General features: G+C 39.9%; 1 protein-coding gene across 4 annotated transcripts in view; it reads left to right on the top strand.

Annotated features, from left to right (window-relative positions):
• The window catches only part of Rel (Relish), a 116895-nt gene that overhangs the window by 5014 nt on the left and 88142 nt on the right, over positions 1-23739 (top strand). Inside the window, exon 1 of one of the 4 annotated variants that reach the window (XM_067154665.2) lies at positions 14262-14315. The exons of the other annotated variants lie outside the window; for them this stretch is intronic. Coding sequence (XP_067010766.2) covers positions 14294-14315 — 22 coding nt within the window. The 5' untranslated portion in view covers positions 14262-14293. Of the gene's footprint in view, positions 1-14261; positions 14316-23739 lie in introns of those variants that run through there. 4 annotated transcript variants of the gene reach the window in all.

Genomic DNA, 23739 nt, shown 5'->3' with positions numbered 1-23739 from the left:
ACTATCAAATCAGGAAACTGTCTACGGAATTTTCGAAGGCACCTTTTAACTGGTTTCTTCTTGTGCAAATGACACTCGACCAAAAACATTCTCTGTGCTGTAGTGTACTTAACCGTCGCAAATACAACATTATAATGCACTTTAAAATGTCCAATAGTTACTAGCGAACTGAGTGTGAGAGTTAAGTATCTGCTGCGCCAGCTATCAACACTTCTTACAACACCAAGCTTGTCACAAGCCGTATGGCGCTGGCTCGGGGATTCCCGTGGTCTATTGCCGGAAGTGCGAAGACTTAAGTTATACTCCCTGTATTATTCACACAAAATTCTTCTTGTGCACAAAGGGGTCACTTAGGACCACGCGGAATAAACATTTGTTGAGCTTTCCTCCTTGCCCATTAGTTCTTCATTTTCATCGATTGTTGCGATTTCTGTTCCTCTGACCAAATACGTCATGTTGGTTTCTTCTCGTCTTCCTTAAATTCCCCTCATTCGCTGTCGTCGGCCGCTACTCTTCCGAGAATACTTCTTTAAGTCTGTTGGCTCTGCAGAGATACCGCTGATGACCGACCAAGCTAATCTCCACACGAAGCAGGCGGCCACACAGGTCGCATCTCAAGGTGGGTGGAGGACGCAGTTGGATCTGACGTAGTTTCCGCTTTTCATGGGTTTCAATTTCTTGTCTGCGACCAAGTACGTCATGTTGGTTTCTTCTCGTCTTTCTTAAATCCCCCTCATTATTCGTCGTCGTTGGCCGCTACTCGTTTCCGAGAATATGTTTTTCTCCTGCAGTTCTTCTTAGTCTGTTGGTTCTGCAGAGATGTCGCTGATGACCGATCAAGCCACTCTTCGCATGAAACAGGTGGCCACACAGGTCATATCTTAAGGTGGGTGGAGGACGCTGTTGGATCTGACATAGTTTCCGTTTTTCATGGGTTTCAATTTGTTGTCTGCGACGTGCCTGCTCAAACAGTGAGACACCTTCTGCAATAGCTTTGCACCAAACAACACGGTTTTGCGCAGTTGTTGCTGAAACGTTATAAAGATCAGCTTAATAAGACTATGAACAGCACCAACATAAATGCTAACACCTGGACCTTTTATTATTATTATTATTATTATTATTATTATTATTATTATTATTATTATTATTGCAATTTGCTTTGTGTCGCACCAACACAGATAGGTCTTATGTTGACAATGGGACAGGAAAGGCCTAGGAATGGGAAGGAAGCGGCCTTGGCCTTAATTAAGGTACAGCCCCAGCATTTGCCTGGTGTGAAAATGGGAAAACACAGAAAAACATCTTCAGGGCTGCCGACAGTGGGATACAAACCCACTATCTCCCGGATGCGAGCTCTCAGCTGCGCGCCCCTAACCGTACGGCCAACTCGCCTGGTATTATTATTATTATTATTATTATTATTATTATTATTATTATTATTATTATTATTATTATTATTCATGGGTCATGGTGTGGGTGACTGCAGTCGTGTCCCAGTTCGTGAACCATGGGCAACGGCTGAGTGGCCTAGTAAGTGGTCCTGAGAGTCGGGATACCAGTTGCTATGGAATGGGAGTGGGCATCTCGGGCATATTCTGGGTCATGGCCCTCCTTGTGCTTAGGCGACTAGAACTATACAATCCACTGGTGGTCCATAACTCGATAGAGGAGAGATCCTCACTTGGACTATGTGTAAGTAGAGTAGTATCCTGCTTCACGAATTTACCAAGCTCAGAACATTTTAAGCAAGCCTCAGATCTATGGGAGTAACTCCCATTTGACAGGCGAGGGACTCCTTGGAAACAACTTTGCGAACGAAATGGAATTCGATGGGGAGCTATTAATATTAATGGGGCTTATGGAAGAAAGAAAGTAGAACTGGCTGAGTCAGGAAAGAGGATGCATCTGGATGTGCTAGGAGTAGGTGATACTCGGGTAAGGGGAGATAACGAGGAAGAGATAGGAGATTATAAAGTGTACTTGACGGATGTTATAAAGGAAAGGGCAGAGTATGGGGTAGGGCTGTTTATCAGAAATACCATTTTACGCAACATAGTTTCTGTTAGGCACGTGAATGAGCGAATGATGTGGGTAGATTTGTCAGTTGGAGGAATTAGGATGAGAATTGTCTCAGTGTATTCAACATGTGAGGGTGCAGACAAGGATGACGTTGACAAGTTTTATGAAGCATTGAGTGACATCGTGGACAGGGTCAACAGCAAGAATAGAATAGTGCTAATGGGCGATTTCAGTGCGAGAGTTGAAAATAGAACTGAGGGATAAGAAAGGGTGACTAGTAAAAAAAATTAAATGGCGTATGGCTTTTAGTGCCGGGATATCCCAGGACAGGTTGGGCTCGCCAGGTGCAGGTCTTTCTATTTGACTCCCGTAGGCGACCTGCGAATCATGATGAAATGATGATGAAGACAACACATACACCCAGCCCTCATGCCGTAGGAATTAACCAATTAAGGTTAAAATCCCCGACCCGGCTGGGAATCGAACCCGGGACCCTCTGAACCGAAGGCCAGTACGCTGACCATTCAGCCAACGAGTCGGACAGGGTGATTGGTAAATGTGGGGAAGATATGGAAGCTAATGGGAATGGGAAGCGTTTGCTGGACTTCTGTGCTAGTATGGGTTTAGCAATTACGAATACGTTCTTCAAGCATAAGGCTATTCACTACTACACATGGGAGGCTAGGGGTACCAGATCCATAATAGACTATATGTTAACTGACTTTGAATTCAGGAAATCTGATGGAATGTATGAGTTTCCTGGGGATTTTTCAATGATACATACCACTATCTGATCTGTAGTGAACTAAGTATCTGTAGGCCGAGGGTAGAGAAAGTGAAATCTGTCTTCAAACGAATAAGGGTAGAAAATCTCCAGGGCGAGGAAATTAGACAGTAGTACATGGATATGATTAGTGACAAGTTTCGAACGGTAGACAGTAAGCAGGTTCAGGATATGGAAAGAGAATGGGTGGCATACAGGAATGCTGTAGTAGAAACAGCAAGGGAATGCCTAGGAACAACTGTGTGTAAAGATGGGAAATGGCGAGCTTCTTGGTGGAATGATGAAGTGAGAGCAGCTTGTAAACGTAAAATGAAGGCTTATCAGAAATGGCTCCAAACAAGGTCCCAGGCAGACAGGGATTTGTACGTAGATGAAAGAAACAGAGCGAAACAAGTAGTTGTTGAATCCAAAAAGAAGTCGTAGGAAGATTTTGGTAATAACCTGGAAAGGCTAGGTCAAGCAGCAGAGAAACCTTTCTGGACAGTAATAAAGAATCTTAGGAAGGGAGGAAAAAAGGAAATGAACAGTGTTTTGAGTAATTCAGGTGAACTCATAGATCCCAGGGAATCACTGGAGAGGTGGAGGGAATATTTTGAATATCTTCTTAATAACAGGAAATCTTCCTGGTGGTGTTGTGAACAGCCAAGCTCATGGGGAGGAGGAAAATTATGGTGTAATTATGCTTGAGGAAGTGGAAAGGATGGTAAATAAACTCCATTGTCATAAAGCATCAGGAATAGATGAAATTAGACCTGAAATGGTGAAGTGTAGTGGGAAGGCAGGGAAGAAATGGCTTCATAGAGTAGTAAGATTAGCATTGAGTGTTGATAAGGTACCTTCAGATTGGACAGAGGAAGTAATTGCATCTATCTATAAGCAAGGGAACAGGAAGGATTGCAATAAATATCGAGGTATCTCATTGATTAGTATACCAGGCAAAGTATTCACTGGCATCTTGGAAGGGAGGGTGGGTCAGTCGTTGAAAGGAAGTTAGATGAAAACCAGTGTGGTTTCAAACCACAGAGAGGCTGTCAGGATCAGATTTTCAGTATGCGCCAAGTAACTGAAAAATGCTACAAGAGGAATAGGCAGTTGTGTTTATATGTTTCGTGGATCTCGAGAAAGCGTGTGGCAGGGTATTGAGGGAAAAGATGTTCGCCATACTGGAGGACTATGAAATTAAAGGCAGATTATGAAAATCAATCAAAGGCATTTATGTTGACAATTGGTCTTCAGTGAGAATTGATGGTAGAATGAGTTCTTGGTTCAGTGTACTTACAGGGGTTAGACAAGGCTGTAATCATTCACCTTTGCTGTTCGTAGTTTACATGGGTCATCTGCTGAATGTTATAAAATGGCATGGAGGGATTCAGTTAGGTGGAAATGTAGTAAGCAGTTTGGCCTATGCTAACGACTTGGTCTTAATGGCAGATTTGCTGAAAGCCTTCAGTCTAATATCTTGGAACTTGTAAATAGGTGCAATGAGTATGGTATGAAAATTAGCCTTTCGAAGACCAAATTGATGTCAGTAGGTAAGAAGTTCAACAGAATTGAAAGTCAGATTGGTGATACAAAGCTAGAACGAGTCGATAATTTAAAGTATTTAGCTTGTTTGTTCTCCCAGGATGGTAATATAGTAAGTGAGATTGAATCAAGGTGTAGTAAAGGTACTGCAGTGAGTTCACAGTTGCGATCAACAGTATTCTGTAACAAGGAAGTCAGCTCCCAGAGAAACTATCTTTACATCGGTCTATTTTCAGACGAACTTTGCTTTACAGGAGCGAAAGCTGGGTGGACTCTGGATATCTTATTCATAAGTTAGAAGTAACGGACATGAAAGTAGCAAGAATTATTGCTATTACAAACAGGTGGGAACAATGGCAGGAGGGTACTCTGAATGAGGGGATAAAGACTAATTTAGGAATGAACTCGATGGATGAAGCTGTACGCATAAACCGGCTTCGGTGGTGGGGTCATGTGAGGCGAATGGAAGAGGATAGGTTACCTAAGAGAATAATGAACTCTGTTATGGAGGTTAAAAGAAGTAGAGGTAGACCAAGACGACGATGATTAGAGACTCAGTTTCTAACGATTTTAAGAGAAGAGGTAAGGTAAGTGTGTATTCTTCCCGAAAGCAGGTCTGAACCTCTGCAGATAAAGATTAGAGTTATAGAATTAAATGAGGCCACAGCACTAGTTGCAAATAGAGGATTGTTGCAACGTTTAGTGAATTCACAGAGGCTTGCAGACTGAACGCTGAAAGGCATAAGTCTATAGTGATAATTTTTTTTCTATTATTATTATTATTATTATTATTATTATTATTAATCAATAAAAACAAATGATGAAATCTAACGTGCAGCTTTATCTACTTTTCTCTTTTTGTTAAAAAGAAAAGTAAAAATGTTGCTTTCCAAATGTTTATTATGGTTTTTAGGGTGGGATCACACTACTTTTGCTTCAGGACAGTCAGGTAAAGGAGAGGGCGTATAAGTCTCTTAAGAAAATCATATCTTCAGCCTCTGTTTGAAGGAAAATTAAAACAGATCAGGCAAGTAGTAGCTGATATTTCAGTATATTTTAACCCCTTAACTGAGCATTAATTTTCCACGTGTTGTGGAATTTTTTTACCTTCATATAATTATTCATCATTAACAAAATATTTAAATATTGTCAAGGGATTCGGGATTATCCTGAAAGTTAGCATGATCCCACTGTAGCTGTTAAAATCGAGTCTGTTGCGCGGCCTTCCAAACGTAACCCAGGCAGTCTGAACATCTTCAGTTTCTTCACATTCATGTCTGTCATCGTGGAATTCATCACTCGATTCGGAAGAATAATAATCACTTTCACCTTCACTTTCATTGCAAAGCAAGAGCATTCACTCAATATCACTGCGAAATTACATTGTGTGTTTACGTTCGAGGGTTACGGCGCGGAAGCCATATTGCTTCGAAAACGTGTGCACGGCCACATGAATTCTACATGGATTACGATATTCCATGGGAATAAAATATAGTACTTTGTTGCAAAATAAGGCCAATAGATATCAGAATTATCTATAAATTTCTGAGACTTATAAGCGGTTGACACTGGGAAGGGGTTAACAGGAATTACAAGATGAACTTTTTACAGTGCAGAGGTTATACTGGTCAGAATGATGCACAATGGGCTGTTCTGATGAATGGAAAGGAACCACTGGTGGAAGCAGGAGTAACGCTTATCCAAATACCCTGATGTTTAGGCTGTCACAACAAACAAAGATCTAGGAATGGTAGGAGGGGGCGTATTCATTCTGGTGAAAGAAGAATTTGTAAGCTACGAAAAAGTTAAGGATGAAAAACATGAAATTCTGGGTGTAAGGCTCATCTCTAAAGATAATAGGCAACTGGATGTCTTTGGAGTGTACAGACCGGGAAATGGTAGAGCTGATGTTGATTCAGAATTATTTGATAAGATAATCGGGTATGTGGGGAAACGATAAGGAAAGGAACGTGATTTTAGCGGGTAATCTCAATTTACCAAATGTCAGTTGGGAAGGTAATGCGAATGACAGGAAGCATGAACAACAAATGGCAAATAAGTTAATATGGGAAGGGTACCTGATTCAGAAAGTGATGGAACCAACTAGAGGGAAGAATATTTTGGATGTGGTGCTGATAAAACCAGATGATCTCTATAGAGAAATCGAAGTAATAGATGGTATTAGTGATCACAAAGCTGTTTTTGTCGTAGTTAAAAATAAATGTGAAAGAAAGGAAGGTCTTAAAAGTAGGACTGTTAGGCAGTTTTTAAAAAGTAACTATGATCGCTGGAAAATGGTGAATAAAAATGTAAACAGACTCTGGGATGGGTTTAAAGCAATTGTTGAGGAATTGGAAAATAGGTTTGTACCTTTAAAGGTGGTAAGGAATGGTAAAGATCCACTATATTTTAACACAGAAGTAAAGAGACTAAGAAGGAGGTGCAGGTTGGAATTAAATAGAGGTAGAAATGGTTATGGAAGGAAGGAGAAATTGAAGGAACTTACTAGGAAATTGATTCTAGCAAAGAATAACATGATGGCAAGCATAATTGGTGGTCATACAAATTTTAGTGAAAATGGAAGGTTATGTATAGGTACTTTAAGGCAGAAACAGGTTCAGAGAAGGACATTCCAGGAATCATTAATGAACAAGGGGAGTGTGTATGCAAGGATCTTCAAAAGGCAGTAGTATTTAGTCAGCAATATGTAAAGATTGTTGGTTACAAGGATAATGTCCAGATAGGGCCTGTGAGTAATACTAAAGAAGTATTAAAATTTACCTATGATTACAGTGACATTTATAGTAAGATACAAAAGTTAAAAACTAGAAAAGCAGCTGGAACTGATAAGATTTCTGGGGATATACTAAAGGCAATGGGTTGGTATATAGTACCATATCTGAAATACTTATTTATTTGATTGTTTGGTTGAAGGAGCTATACCAAATGAATGGAGAGTTGCTATAGTAGTAGCCCCTGTGTATAAAGGAAAGGGTGATAGACATAAAGCTCAAAATTACAGGCCAGTAAGTTTGACATGCATTGCATGTAAGATTTGGGAAAGCATTCTTTCTGATTATATTAGACATGTTTGCGAAATTAATAACTCGTTTGATAGAAGGCAGTTTGGGTTTAGGAAAGGTTATTCCAATGAAGCTCAGCTTGTGGGATTTCAGCAAGATATAACAGATATCCTGGATTCAGGAGGCCAAATGGACTGTATTGCGATTGACCTATCTAAGGCATTTGATAGGGTAGATCATGGAAGACTACTGGCAAAAATGAGTGCTATTGGACTAGAAAAAAGAGTGACTGAATGGGTGTGTATATTTCTAGAAAATAGAACCCACAGAATTAGAGTAGGCACAGCTTTATCTGACCCTGTAACAATTAAGAGGGGAATTCCTCAAGGCAGTATTATTGGACCTTTATGTTTTCTTATATATATATCAATGATATGTGTAAAGAAGTGGAATCAGAGATAAGGCTGTTTGCAGATCATGTTATTTTGTACAGAGTAATAAATAAGTTACAAGATTGTGAGCGGCTGGAGGGTGACCTCGATAGTGTCGTGAGATTGACGGTGGGCAATGGTATGATGATAAACGGGGATAAAAGTCAGGTTGAGAGTTTCACAAATAGGAAAAGTCCACTCATTTTTAATTACTGCGTTGATGGGGTGAAAGTTCCTTTTGGGAATCATTATAAGTATCTAGGTGTTAATATAAAGAAAGATCTTCATTGGGGTAATCACATAAATGGGATTTTAAATAATGGGTACAGATCGCCGCACATGGTTATGAGGGTGTTTAGGGGTTGTAATAAGGATGTAAAGGAGAGGGCATATAAGTCTCTGGTAAGACCCCAACTAGAGTATGTTTCCAGTGTATGGGACCCTCACCAGGATTACTTGATTAAAGAACTGGAAAAAATCCAAAGAAATGCAGCTATTGTTCTAGGTGATTTCTGACAAAAGAGTAGCGTTACAAAAATGTTGCAAAGTTTGGGCTGGAAAGACTTGGGAGAAAGGAGACGAGCTGCTCGATTAAGTGGTATGTTACATGTAACTAATCTCATTATTAGACCCGTATTGAACTATGCTATGATATACTAACAATTTGTTGGTTATTTTGATCCACCTTTTCAATACAAATTATTGTATTGTATTGTATTGTATTGTATTGTATTGTATTAATTTGTATTGAAAAGGTGGATCAAAATAACCAACAAATTGTTAGTATATCATAAGTGGTATGTTCCGAGCTGTCAGTGGAGAGATGGCGTGGCAGGACATCAGTAGGTGAATAAGTTTGAGTGGTATCTTTAAAGGTAGGAAAGATCACAATATGAAGATAAAGTTGGAATTCAGAGGACAAATTGGGGCAAATATTCGTTTATAAGAAGGGGAGTTAGGGATTGGAATAACTTACCAAGGGAGATGTTCAATAAATTTCCAATTTCTTTGAAATCATTTCTGAAAAGGCTAGGAAAGCAACAGATAGGGAATCTGCCGCCTGGGCGACTGCCCTAAATGCAGATCAGTATGATTGATTGATTGATTGTACATTACAGGCTGAAAAAAATAAAAATATATTGTACTAGGCCTACGTGCTTCAGTTGATGAGCATATTCCTTTTTTGACATGGAGGTGGTTATTGGAGTTGCAGCCAAATACACTATAGAGAATACGTGCCACTTTGCGAGATATCAGGAGACATTGATTGCTGTCACACCTAGGGGGATGGCCTTGAAACTGAGTAGTGATGCTCTATGAATCATGCCAAAAGTGTCAGGTTCCAAGTCGTCTTTAATTGAAAAGTGGTTGCAGGTGTTTCCCCATTTCATGTCGGATGGTAGAATTATGTTTTGGGATGTTTCCATCTAAAAGGTGAGAGAAACTTGTTTTATATTTCCACCTAACGAGTTATTATCAATTTAGCAAAATAAACATGATTTTTAAGTTATGGCTACTAAAATACTTAAAATTGAAGCTGCCTAAAAATATTTTAGAACCTATTTCAGAGAGTATTTTAGGCTGCTAAAATAACATCGAAACACCTACGTATCTGAGGTCTAGTAATCACTATTGCATGTTTCTGTGGTGGTTGGAAGTGTAGTGTGTTGTCTGAATACGAAGAGAAACGTGTTGGGGCGAACACAAACATCCAGTCCCCGAGCCAGAAATATTAATTAGACGCGATTAAAAATATCCGATCCGGCCAGTAGTCGAATCTGGGACCTTCTGAACTGAAGGCCTCAATGCTGAACCATTCAGTCAAGGATTCAGACAGAACAAAATCATTATTGAGTTTCATTATTTCTATTGATTTTAACACACAACATTTGTAGTTTCAATCTTGCAGACTGATGTTTACGGTCGGGTGCGCCGCTGTCATTATGTCTCACTTTAGTACGGGAGAATATGGAAGTGTCCAGTATTGTCCATAGTGTATGTGGTGCAGTCTCATTGAAGAAAAAACTCCCCACACATGCCGAAGTATTGAGGTTGTGTTTTCTAGATTTTTTCCCTATAATCACATAACCTTTGTTGATGTTCTCTTTTGGGCTGAAGACTTCACAAGCAGTCCAAAATATTATCATCATCATCATCAGTTTTCCACTCCAGTTGCCCGGGTGTGGTTTACGAGCACTCTCCACTTCTGTCTGTCCATGTGCCACACTTCTCTCAAGACGACATCCCAGCTGATTCCTCTTGTTCCTATGTCCTCTTTCACTTGGTCCAGCCACCTCTTCCTAGGTCTTCCTACCGGTCGTTTTCCAGCCACGACTGTGTGTAGCCATTGTTTTGCTGTCCTTCCATTGTCCATTCGTTTGACATGGCCAAACCATTTCAAACGGGCCCTTGTCACTTTTTCATTCAGGGATGGGTACACACCAGCTTGCTCCCTTATTCTTTCATTCCTTACCCTGTCCCTTTTTGTCTTCTGTACCATAGTTCGTAGGAACTTCATTTCTGCGGCTTGTAGTTTGCTGTCCACTTGTTGGGTTGTTGTGCAGGTTTCTAGGCCATATGTTATTATGGGGGTGAAGTATGATTGGAATAGAATCTGCTTTGATCTTAAAGGAACTTGTTCGTTCCAGAGGAGGTTCCGAACTTGATGGTAAAACTGAGCTGATTTTTGAATGCGGTTGTTAATCTCATGCCGTATTCTGTTATCACTTGAAATGATGCACCCAAGATATTTATATTGGTCTACTGTTTCCAGTTGTGTACCTTCCAGCATTATTTTTCCTTTCTTCTTCTGCCTGTTGACAGACATAGTAACAGTTTTCGATTTATTTATTGTTAATCCGTGTGCTTTCAAATGTTCATTCCAGGTGTTCAGCCTCTCTTGGACTTCCTTCTCTGTATTTCCACAAATTACTACATTATATGCAAATTCAAATGCATTGATGTCCATATTGTTCTTCTGCTTAATTTGTTTCATGACTTCATCCATGACAGTGATAAAAAGTAATGGTGAAAGGGTACTGCCTTGTTGCACTCCTTTAGTGGTTTGGAACCAATCAGAATTACCGTTTCCTATCTGTACGCAACTGCAGCAGTCTTCGTAAAGCATTTTAACTTTCTGGATAAGCCCTTTGGGTACATTCTTCTTTCTTAAACATTCCCATGTAGTCTTCCTTGGAACACTATCAAATGCTTTTTCGAGATCCAAAAACACTAGTGTTAAGTCTTTGCCCTTCTCCCAATGCTTTTCTAACAGTATTCTAAGTGCAAATATGAGATCGGCAGTTGATCGGTGTTCTCTGAATCCATATTGTTCTTCCTGTAGTTGCGGTTCTATTATTTTCCTTAGCCTTTTTTCAAGTATTTTCTCAAATATTTTCAAACCATGAGACAATAAAGTGATCCCTCTATAATTGCTACATTTCTTCCGGTGATCCCTCTATAATTGCTACATTTCTTCCGGCTTCCTTTTTTGAAGAGAGGTATTATTATTCCCTTTTTCCAATCATCTGGGACTTTCCTGTCCTTCCATATTGCATTAATTACTCTATGAAGACACTGTATTCTTATTGCACCAGTTGCTTTGTTCATATCTGCACTGACTTCATCAAATCCTGTAGATCTTTCTTTGGGCATACTATTAAGGGCCATCTCTACTTCCTTCCATGTTGGCGGACTCTCTTGGTCAGGCTCATCATTGCAGCTTAAACTGACCTGCGTGGTTACATCATTGGAGTCTTTCCCAGTACTGTTGTATAAATTATCAAAATAGGATTTCATGGTCTTCCTTATTTCTGTCTCCTCCCTAACTGTGTTACCATCTGGTTCCTCTATTGCTGTTATGTATTCATTGTCTCTTCTTATATTTCATATTGTTCGATAAAGTAGTTTAGAATTAGCTTTGCTGTCTTGCTCTAGTTTATCTGTGAAATCAGTCCAAGCTTTCTGTTTTTCTTCGGCCACAAAATTCTTTACTTGTAACTTCTGATTTCTGTATTTCTGCTGCAGTTCGTTTACTCTAGATTCGTTCCTTTGACTTCCTTTTTGCATTTCTTTGTCTCTGGCTTTCCTGGTTTCATTTTTTACTTTCACAGCAATCTTCACCCGATCGTTCCACCAAGGAGTTTCTTTTCCCTTCATTTTGCTATTAGTTTTACCACAAACTTCTAATGCAGCTCCGACAATGCTTTCTTTGAATCTAGTCCACTCGATGTTGCCTTCTTGTAATGCATCTGATGGTAATTTATTGGTCACTTTTTTTGTGTATTCAACTTGTTTCTCTGTCTTCTTTAGCTCCCATGTCTTAATTTTTGGTTTCCTGTATTTCTGAGGTCTATAAATTTCAATGTGCTTTATTGTTGCGAGGAGAAGTCTGTGGTCACTGTCCAGGCTTTCACTTGGTATAACTCTGACATCACATATGGTCTTTCCTGCTTCATTGTCAGATATAAAATAATCTATCAGAGTTTTAGTATCTCCATTCCAACTGTATCTTGTTATTTTATGACTTAGCTGCTTCTGAAACCAACTGTTGTTTATTCTCAAGCCATTCCTTACACATAGATCTAGAAGACTTTCTCCTTCTGGGTTCCTGTCTCCATAACCGTGTGGACCTAGTACATTTTCATATCCACGCCTGTCTGATCCAACTTGAGCATTTAGATCTCCCATTATTATGATATTTTCCTCTCTTTCTATAGCTTCTTCTAAATCAGTTTGGAATTGTTCTTTTTCCTCTTCGTTACAGCCAGTCTGTGGGGCATACACCTGGACTACTGTCAGCACACTCTTGTTAAGAGAGATGTTCAACTTAATAATTCTTTCATTAACATATATTACCTCACTGATGACTTCAATGTCCTCTCTTAATATATAAAACCTACACCATTTTTGGCTTCTGTTTTATTTCCATTCCAATGTAGTTTGTATCCTTTTCTTAGCTTTTTTGTTCCTCTTCCCTTCCACTTTGCCTCACTCAGGCCAAGAATACAGAGGTTCCTCCTTTCCATCATATCTATCAGCTCCTCGCTTCTGCCAGTCAGGGTCAGGATATTTAATGTTCCAATTCTGTGTTTAGGACTCTTTCTTTTGGGCTTCTTCTCAGAACATCGTACTTGAACATCAGCCTTACGGTCATCATACGTTGCAGATGTTTGAGAAGACGTGTCTATCCGGTATTTTCTTTGCGCTCCGAGGCTCGTTTTGTAGTTGAAAGCAATCGATATAACCCTTCAGTTGACTTGCTAAGCCTAACACTGCTGGGGATTTTCTGTCAGGGGTATTCTCCCTTAGCCTTTGGCAGTCCCCTACCTCACTGCAAGGCAGCAGCTGATGAATTTATGTGTCATTTCCTATACAAGGGTCTCATCAAACCTTCTAGGGGAAAACTCCTCCACCCGTAGCTGATGGTCTTCCCCTAGTTTGTCGGGTTTGGTGTCGGCCGCCCAACCCTCGGCCAGACAGTCGCAGGTAGTACCGTCTACTGTCGGATACGGTATCAGGATCACTCCTGACCTGACTGTAACTCCAAAATATTATACTGTATATAATTTTTTGTTAGTTTTGTTACTGTGATTAATTAAATACAATCCAGTTGGTAAGTAGCTTTTCTTCTTCTTCCTTCATCACCTGTATCCGGAAAGCTTCTGGGCAGGGCTGTGGATTATTGTACTCCATCCACTTGTCACACTTTCCCTGGAGACACGAGGTGTGCGCCGCTTCTGGGGAACCTAATCCACTTTGACGCTTTGCTTCATGTGGGTTATTATTACAGTGGGCTCACCGGACCCAAAGGCACTTTATACCAAGAATGAAGGTATCGGCAAAACAAAGGGAAAGGTAACGGAGGGTTTGTAAATGAAACGCTCCCTAGGTCTCGCAAACCTAATACCGTCGGAGTCGGAAATGAACAAGAGTTGACCAAGGAAGGTCGTCCAGAGAAGATGAGAGTGAGGAGCCTGGCGCAAGTAAGTGGAAGCAGTGCCAGACTCAGCTAGGGAAAACATGGTCTCCAAAGCCTCTGAAGACAGCTAGAGGATACTGTGGATTTATTCTACCATCCGATTCACAGGGGGTTGATAAGTAACTTATGTTACCATTTGTGATGTATCGTATTTAGTGCACCTTGCCTTGCACATTTTGTCATGCTGTCTGCACTATGCTTGTCCATTTTCTTAAACTGTAATTAAAAAAAATCACATTATGATTGAAATAATAAGAATAATGTGATTTAAATCATGATTAAATAGTGGTAGTTTTAAATCGTGACCAGCCTTGGTAGTTGTGGTCATGACGACCTAATTTTGACACTGGCCTGGGATGAACTGGAGCTGTTGATGCTGACCTTGATATCAGATGAGGAAATCCCCTTGTGTTTTGGCCAATAAAGCAACATGTGGCAACTCTGTCTTTTTAACTGATTAAGGAGAGTAAAGTCCAGAGAAGCAGACACCGTGTGGAATGGGCTGCTGTAGCGAGCGGTTGTGACGGGAATGGCTGAGAATGGACTGACCGGTACGTTATCTCTAGCCTCCCTTCTACCTCCATGAATGGTGTCACTTGTTTTGTGTTACAAGCTCAATCAATTTAAGCTTAAGTATTGGAAAAACAATTAACAAGTGTCAAATCAATCATTAATAGAAAGGAGGGAACACAGTGTGGGCATAGGAGACAAGGACATATCTTTGTACAACAAACAACACTTCTTTGTTCCTTTTTCCATTACTTTTATTGATTTGTTGGGCTTTATTATTCTTTTACCACCCACAGGGTCTCTCTTGTAAACCCAGGCCGAGTGCTACAGCAGCTTCCTCAGCCGTACTTAGGTCGTGCGCGGCCGCCCTGCTTCAAGCGTGTATACAATTTTATATGAAATCTTACCTTATAAAAGTTGCTGGAAGTGTCCTCCTTCATAATGAGGGACTTCACAAACACCATTAGGATTTTCTGCACACCAATAGCAAGAGTTATGACTGTTCACACAACCATTAAGATGAAGCCGGGCCTCATCCGAAAAGAACACAAGCTGTGGGTCGAATAAACGATCATTCAGCGATGCAAGATACCACTCACAATTCCTCACTCTCGCAGCAGGTTTTAAACAATGGGCCCGTGTGAACTTGTACAGTTTGATGTGTAACAGCTTTGTAGCTCCGTGTGCAGAGAAAACCGAAACCCCTACGTGTTGTGCTAATTTTGGAAGTGATTTATTCGGTGACTTCAAGATTTGCATCAATGTCATCTAGCTTTTCTTCTGTTAGAAATGTTCATGTGTGTGCATGTTGTTTATTGAGTACTGGGCCGATAGTCCGACTCGTTGGCTGAATGGTCAGCGTACTGACCTTCGGTTCAGAGGGTCCTGGGTTCGATTCCCGGCCGGGTCGGGGATTTTAACCTTCATTGGTTAATTCCAATCCCCGGGGGCTGGGTGTTTGTGCCGTCTCCAACATCCCTGCAACTCACACACCACACATAACACTATCCTCCACCACAATAACACGCAGTTACCTACGCATGGCAGATGCCGCCCACCTTCATCGGAGGGTCTGCCTTACAAGGGCTGCACTCGGCTAGAAATAGCCACACGAAATTATTTATATACTGGGCCGATAGTTTCAAATTTATTTTCAATTACGGTACGTCGATCTGTGCTTGTGTAGGTGGCACTTCACCAGGAAATTGCTGAACAAATGCAACGTGTACCTGTCGAGCCGACTCATACTTAAAGTAACTTGTGCATACGAAAATATCGTGTTACAATGATAACTGTTTCACCGTGTTAATAGCTGAGATTGAGACTGGCTATTGATGCTGGGTCGAACACGTGCGCACGCCTCACGTACAGCTGCTCAGGTCTCAGAGAGCAGAAACACCGCTGGACAGTCCGGGTTTATAAGAGAGACTCTGTGTATTCCTCTTATTCATTTCTTTTGTTCTTTTGTGTTTGTCTCCTATTCTCACTCTGACCCACCACTGTCTTTACCCTACTATGACTCTATGTCTAAGTTAGTTGTATTTAAATTCATTAAACTTGCTATTATTATTGCCAGCTGACAGCTTCTTTATTAACATATATTCACCTGCCATGTGAAAGGAATGGACCTACAGAGAACAGCTAGAGTGTGGTTTGAGAGGAACTCGAAGGCAAAAGATCGCGAGGTCAACCAAGGAGATTAGAAATGATCTAGCTGGACGAGGTCTGGATTTGCAGCAGGTTATGGAAGAAGACATCTACATGGACAGAAGTAAAAGGGGAGCGCTCATTCACCGCACCCAAGAAACTGGATCTGGTTCATGATGATGAAGCGGAACCACCATTTCTCATGTAGACCCAACGTACTTCACAATGCATGGACTCGGCCATATGCTGTGCTGCAAAGATACCAAACGGTTAGGATTCAAGATGTTCTCAAAACACGGGCAGTGCAGCTGGATTAAATCAAATGTGCCTGTGGCCATACAACATGACACTGTTGTGAAGGTCTTCTTGAGGTGTGCATTGCGTTACAGAACCATGGCACAGTGCGTCAAAACCTTCAGTGACGGATGACAGCATGTGATCAACGTGCCTTGGTTGGATTACGGGGATGTGCAGTGTGTCGGCGGTTGCTAAGAATGGGTACAACCCAGATGATTTGTGTTTAAAACTGTGTTTCGTATTCTGAAGTCTCAGCACGAGAAAGATTGCATTGTGATCCATTCCATGCCATATAACGATGGACGGGACACAGGCCTGATTTTACAAGTGCAAACATAAACGTCAAAAACATCTTCAAAAAAATTGTACCAGTTCGTATTCACCAATCACACGGTGGAATGTTAGTTCCTAGAAGTACTCAGACTTGTGGTGAACAACAAAGGTGATCCCCAAATTGTCGATTACAGTTGCATGCCCATTATCTCTAAAGAATGCCTTGTACTGCGAAAATGATCACTCCACATCACAGGACGTCAGACATGCATAGTTAAAGAGAGGAATGTCACCAACACGTTCAATTTCACGAGCACAGGCACCCTTTAGTACTTTAGCAACTTCACAGAAATTTTAAAACCCTGTGTTTTTACAGAACATATTTTGATATCTGACTACGAAGCTGAAAGTGATTCTGATTTAATTTCAACAGCACGCACTTCCTTTACTGTTTTGGAGAACAGGTTAGTGGATTTTTCAAGTATGTCTGTGGTTTTACACAAGAAGCTTAAATTGGCAGATATAAACACCAAATCAGTTTTCAAGGAGCTGTCTTTCAATAACTCTTGAAGAATCTTAATTGGCGACGTGTCATTTTTATCTAGTGCATATATAACGGATACGGAACTTTCAGAATTGTCTCTGTGGTATACCATTGTGTTAAGACATGTCTCAGAATCGCACCCACTGCGTGACAATAGGCAGAAGAGCAAACGCAAGACCTGGGTTTTTGTCTTAAAACAGACCAATTCTTGAGCGTGCTTTTACAGATACGTTTTTTTGCCATTAGACACTAATTTATCCACATTAGCATACTGAGCCCTTACAGTTTCACATAACCTGTGTGGAGCATGAACTATCCAACTTACATGTATCATTTTCGGAAAGCTTACAGAAAGGCCTTTGGCTCCTTTTTCATGTAAGCTGCACTATCAGTAAATAGAAACACTACATTGTCGTATTTTACACCTTTTGGCAAAAGTAAGTGCATGGCTTCATTAAACAACCTGGCTACAGTGACATGGTTTGCAGCATGTATTTCTTTACTTGCTATCAATCAAGAATGTTCACAAGCAGTTTTTTATTCTTCAACACACCAACCAGAACATTTCCTACTTTTCTGCCATTTGAATCAGTGGTTTTGTCAATGTTCACTGACAGTTTTTCGCTATCACGTACTGCTCGAATTATTTGTAGGCTACAGTTTCTTCGTAACATCTTGGGAGATAGTTTTTCCTTAATGTGGATTCGTCTGGAGGCTCAGAATTAATATATTTTGTTAGGAAATTTCTGTCCTGGGTTATTTATTTTGCAAAGAGGAATGTTGGCACAAACAAATGCTGTACATAAATCTAAATAATACTGGGAGTATTTGGATGGATCTACATTTGAAGTAGCTGGTTCATTTATTAGTTATTGTCAGGAACACACATGCAAAGCAGCTGCTATGTACGAATTTCCAGACAAATGCTGGGTTTCTTGAGAATGTTGATCTGCACTTACTGTTGGCAAAATAATACTTTTCCATCGGTAGTGAAATTGTTTTTAAATTCCTCTATGTATTGTTGAAGACGCGATCTTGTACTTAACTTCGCTTTCAGCATTATTTTGCAGGTTACGCACGCATTTACGGTGAATCACTGTTTCAATAAATAAGAATAGCAGCAGACACTGAAGGAAATACAGACACAATCACATGACCACAGGCATTATATATGTACCCCAAACAACTAAACTTACTCTTACGAGTGGCACAATCTCACTGAGAATATCTTCCCAGTCCCCAGTGTGCCGTTTCATTGACGGTATTCCCCATTACCTTATCTCTCCGTGGTGCCTTTTGCTGATATATTATAAACAAAACCAGAGCTGCCTGACTAACATGAGTGAGTTAGAATGCTAATTAACTCAATCATGGAGGGGAAACAGCTTGTGCAGGAAATCAACTCGCTGTCTAAAGATACATTTAGTCAGTGGCTAGCAAGTTTTCGAACTTCTGGAGGGAAGTCATAAATAATAAAAAACGGATTTGTTTTTTAAAAGCTATATATTTTTAAATTTTTTACAAAACAACGTTATTGCCTTCAAAATACTCTCCATTACAACTAATACATTTGTCCTACCAGTACTTCCACTGTTCGAAACATTTTCTGCAGTCATCTTTAGAAATGGCTGACAGCTCTTCCCTCATTTTTTTTTTCTTGGCGTCATTAATGTTGTCAAATCGGTATTCTTTCATTTCCGTTTTCATGCGTGGAAAAAAAGGAAAAGTCGCACGGAGTCAGGTCAGGCGTGGGGCAGCGGAACCATGCAATTTTTGCCAGAAAGTGTGTATCAGAGATGGCTGTATGTGCAGATGTGTTGTCGTGGTGGATGAACCAGTCTCCTGTCTGCCACAAATCGGATGTTTTCTAACGAACACTGTTGGGCAATATTCTTAAAACTTCCCTATAAAAGGTTAGCACGTTATTAACTTAAACTTGCCATCATGGAAAATGAAACAAGAACAAAACAGCGCTAGCAAGAACAATCACTGCAGATGAACAGAACAAGCCAGTTTGACAACACAGGTGGCAATGAGTTGCGCTATACACGCCTAGTGGCAGAAATGGGTACTACACAAGTTTCACCCATGGCTAAGTTATTCTGTTTATTTTTGGGTGCTCCCTCGTATGTGCTTATTATGGACTTTCTTAACTTTTTTTTCATGAAACCCAGGAAACAGTTTTTAAATTTGAAAACGTAATAAGTGCTTCCAAAACAAAGTAATTATTTGAAGCAAAGTGAAATATTGAAGTCTCAGGTGTAGTGAACCAAGTAAAAGGGTGCTTAGTGCCCTGACTGTCAAGAGTATCAAACAAAGCCAAAAAATTCACTCATACACCACTTTCTTCAGGGAAAAAACCAGGTAACTCTCCTGAAACAGAAAGAAAACCGGGCACGTCAGCCCCGATAATTTTGTGTGTAAGACTGTAAGACGATATAATTACTATTATTTTAATAGAATTCAATAATAATAATAAAGCCATGGTAACTCACAGTTTATCATTCATGTGCCAATCCCTGGAAAAACTTCACTGCTGGCTGACCACAAAATTTCATGAGGCTCATTACATCTTGGTACTTAGCTTTGGAAATACGAAGAGGACCTAAGGACAATTGAGAGATTTGTTACACATTTTCCACACAACTAACTTTAACGGGACATTTAAAGGAGAGAATTAGATAAATATATTAACAATTTTACCTGACTAGGCCAAAGAAGGTAGCTCAAATTCTCCATTCTTCTGTGTTGAAACACCTTTGGCAGCCTTTTTTTTATGATGCTGGATTCAAAAGAGCCATTATAAGAAGCTCGCCAGTGCAGTAGTCGAGGGTGATTGGATGAGGCCACAAGTTCCCTGCCGGGTTGGGTCTTAAACGGGCTTTTAAGTACATATTTCTGATCTAAAAAATCTTCCCAAGCAAACAGTCTTTCCTTGCAGACTGTCACCACAGTGAAGGGCGATGGTTTCAATCTTGAATTTTCAATCTTGAGTTTTCAATCATGCTTATGAAGCCGTTTGGAGTTTCCATTCTTTGTTTCATACTCCACAGCCCAACGTCTTATCAGATTCGATGTATGAATGTACTCGTTCTGGAAATGTGATCTTCAAATTTGTTAAGCCATGGATTAGATTATCAACAACATAGTGCATGAAGCGAAAAATGATGAAATTCTTGTTTTGCCCTCCAGCAGAGTCACAAAATACTTGAAGCTCTTCAACTTCATCATCAAGGTAGTTCATAATGAAATGAAAGAGAAAGGAGGCATCCACGTTGGGCCCTTTCTTCCTAATACCCTCATGGTACACATAGAAAACCGACTTCCCAGTGGAGAGAATGTGGATGTTGAATGAATACATTGATAGCTGACGGTTGTAGTATACATCATTGGTACTTATATTTGGTATTGGAACATTTTTGGCAAAATCCATACTAATTGCTTCCATCTTCTTTGATTTCATAGATTTGTTTTTTGCATCTCTTTTATGTTGGTAGAATGGTTCATCCTTTTTTGTGAAGAATATTCAAGGTTGTCAGCTCTTCAATTACTTTTTTATCCTCTTCTGGGGACAGCGCTTTTAGTTTGGCTGAAAATTCGTCACAACGAATGCATGTGTTACTATGTGGGTATCCAAATGATATGTTACAAAGTATTGGAATAATAACCTGCACTAATAAACAGAATGCAAAAGCACAACCGACTCACCAGAGTTACAATGAGATACTCGCACAATATTTCAGCGATCACACTGTTGTCTATTGGGAGGCAGATGACTTGCCTGGTTTTTCACTGTAACAGTTGAGTTACCTGCTTCTTTTCCTGTATGCCAAATCTTTGAAGGTAAATAAACCCATGACTAACCTGTTTCCTTGCCTGTTTCATATGTCTAACAGATAGTCCTTCCCATGGAGAATCCAATGGCACCTCAAACTAAATTTCGATTAAAAAGTGACTTACCTGGTTTTTACCCTGTACCCTTCATATGTATTTATATTAAAAAATTGTGAACATATGTGTTTTTATGTGTTTAATGCTTGGGGATACACAGTGGAATAATAAACGCTGTAAATTGTGTTAAAACATGTGCAAAAATATATGTAATTACATAAAAATCCGCTCCTTATTCATAACACAGGGTAGAGTGGGTTATGTAGACCCACATGATTGGTGGAATTTCATGATTTTTTTGTGTCGTAATTAGAAGATCATAATGGTTTTAAGCTAAAACAAGAGTTAACCCTGGTACTACCATTAGTAAGTATAAGTATTAGAACATGAAAACGTGCTACATTTCACTCGACTTTCTACTATGTCACTGCATGCGCTTAATCAGGTTTTTATTACAATTTTTTTAAGATGTAGAGTGTCTATCCCTTATGAAGTTCTGTGCTTTAGTTTTTCGTAATCACCGAGCTCGATAGCTGCAGTCGCTTAAGTGCGGCCAGTATCCAGTGACCGAGAGATAGTAGGTTCGAACCCCACTGTCGGCAGCCCTGAAGATGGTTTTCCGTGGTTTCCCATTTTTTTTTTTTTTTTTTTTTTTTTTTGCTAGGGGCTTTACATCGCACCGACACAGATAGGTCTTATGGCGACGATGGGATAGGAAAGGCCTGGGAGTTGGAAGGAAGCGGCCGTGGCCTTAATTAAGGTATAGCCCCAGCATTTGCCTGGTGTGAAAATGGGAAACCACGGAAAACCATCTTCAGGGCTGCCGATAGTGGGATTCGAACCTACTATCTCCCGGATGCAAGCTCACAGCCGCGCGCCTCTACGCGCACGGCCAACTCGCCCGGTGGTTTCCCATTTTCACACCAGGCAAATGCTGGGGCTGTACCTTAATTAAGGCCATGGCCGCTTACTTCACATTTCTAGCCCTTTCATATCCCATCATCGCCATAAGACACATCTGTGTTGGTGCGACGCAAAAAAAAAAGTGTTTCCGTAATCAGTTTTCAAAATGACGAACATGCAAGACTTAATATAACATAGCTACAGGCGTAAGATTCTGGTTAAGAAAGCAGTTATTTTTTTTTTGGTAAATTAGATTGAATTGAAGCAATAAGGCCAGTTTAAAACAAAATGTACTTATTTTATGATAGGTGCAGGACTGCGGCAAAATTCATGCAAAATAATGAGCTTGAAATTGTATTCCAATATCACGTGTGTGAAGGCAAACGGAAGACAGAGCAAGGATTTCTCAATTTGACAGAAGTACTGGTTCATTTTAATGAAAATGGAAACCTACAACCTGTTTTCCAGTCTTTCACCAGGTCAGGGATGTAATGAATGAAACATATATAGGCTGTTATTACAATGGGGTCGCCACTCCCGAGGTGATTATTAGTTCATTTTAATACCCTAGGAAATCCTTCAGCAATATAGGTTTTTCTTCTGACTTGCTTCACATTTTCTTTCACTACATATCTCACTTAAAAGATAGCATCATAGTAGGTAGCCTGTGCGTTAACCAAAGGTATTGGTTATATTCACATAGGGTGAAAGGGCAATATTCCCTTATCAAGTCCTAAGGAATAATGTATGATTCAGTATTGTTTCTCTTTATATATCTCACAAAAATGTCCAGCTCCACGGCTAAATGGGTTAGCGTGGTTGCCTTTGGTCACAGCGGTCCCGGGCTCAATTCCCAGCAGGGTCGGGAATTTTAACCGTCATTGGTTAATTTCTCTGGCACAAGGGCTGGGTGTATGTGTCGTCTTCATCATCATTTCATTCTCATCCTGACGCGCAGGTCGCCTACGGGAGTTAAATTGAAAGTTTTGCACCTGGCGGAGCAAACATGTCTTCGGACACTCCCGGCACTTAAAGCCATACGTCATTTCATTTAATCTTTTCACGTAGATAACTCACAAATCTCACAAATGAGACCTTTTATGAATAATTTTAGAAAATTACTACAGCAAAATTCAAATTTAATGAAATAGTGCAAAGAATGGTTTTCATTTTGCAAAATCATACATAAATTAATGTGAAAAATCATGACTCTAGTCATAATTTGTTAATTATTCTTACTATTGGTCCAAGACTAGCCATAATTTGTTACTCTTATGCCCGTTGTTCATGGTAAAATATTTCATAAAATTTGCTGCACATCTAATTTTATATAAATATGACCAAAACAAGTTGAGTTGTTATTTTTATTATTTTATAAGATCCGTGGAAGCATCAGGATGGCCATCTATGAACTAAATTCTGAACTAAGATGTGTGTGTACTGCCAAGAATTGAGTTTGAAGCCCATTTATCTCCCCCTTCACATCAGCATGGCTTATTTTCGGTCGAACTTGATACACAAATTCGGCGATTGAGTTGTCTGCCTCTCTTCTTGCATTTTTGTTGTAATACATTGGCATTTTAATCTCATAAAAACACTAACAGTTTCCTTAGTCCACCCGGATCCTGCAATTTTAGAAGTGTTTGTTTTATATTGTGCCTACACTATAATGTGTTATAACGTAGGCAATGGTTTATATTTACAAATGAGCTTCACAATCTTCTCACATCGTAGCACTAGCATCATCGTCATGTCAGCTTCGCTAATTGGTTCGTTTCGCAAAATTAATTTTATGAAATAGAACGTCCTATTTTATCAAACTTGAATTTGACTGTGAGCAACAGAACTGTTATAAAATTAAATTATTGTACAATAAATTTGAAGAAAAATTTTGCCGTGAGCAACAGGCA

This window comes from Anabrus simplex, chromosome 10 (assembly GCF_040414725.1).
Source record: "Anabrus simplex isolate iqAnaSimp1 chromosome 10, ASM4041472v1, whole genome shotgun sequence".
Taxonomy (NCBI): domain Eukaryota; kingdom Metazoa; phylum Arthropoda; class Insecta; order Orthoptera; family Tettigoniidae; genus Anabrus; species Anabrus simplex.
This window is presented reverse-complemented; position numbering and strand designations above follow the sequence as displayed.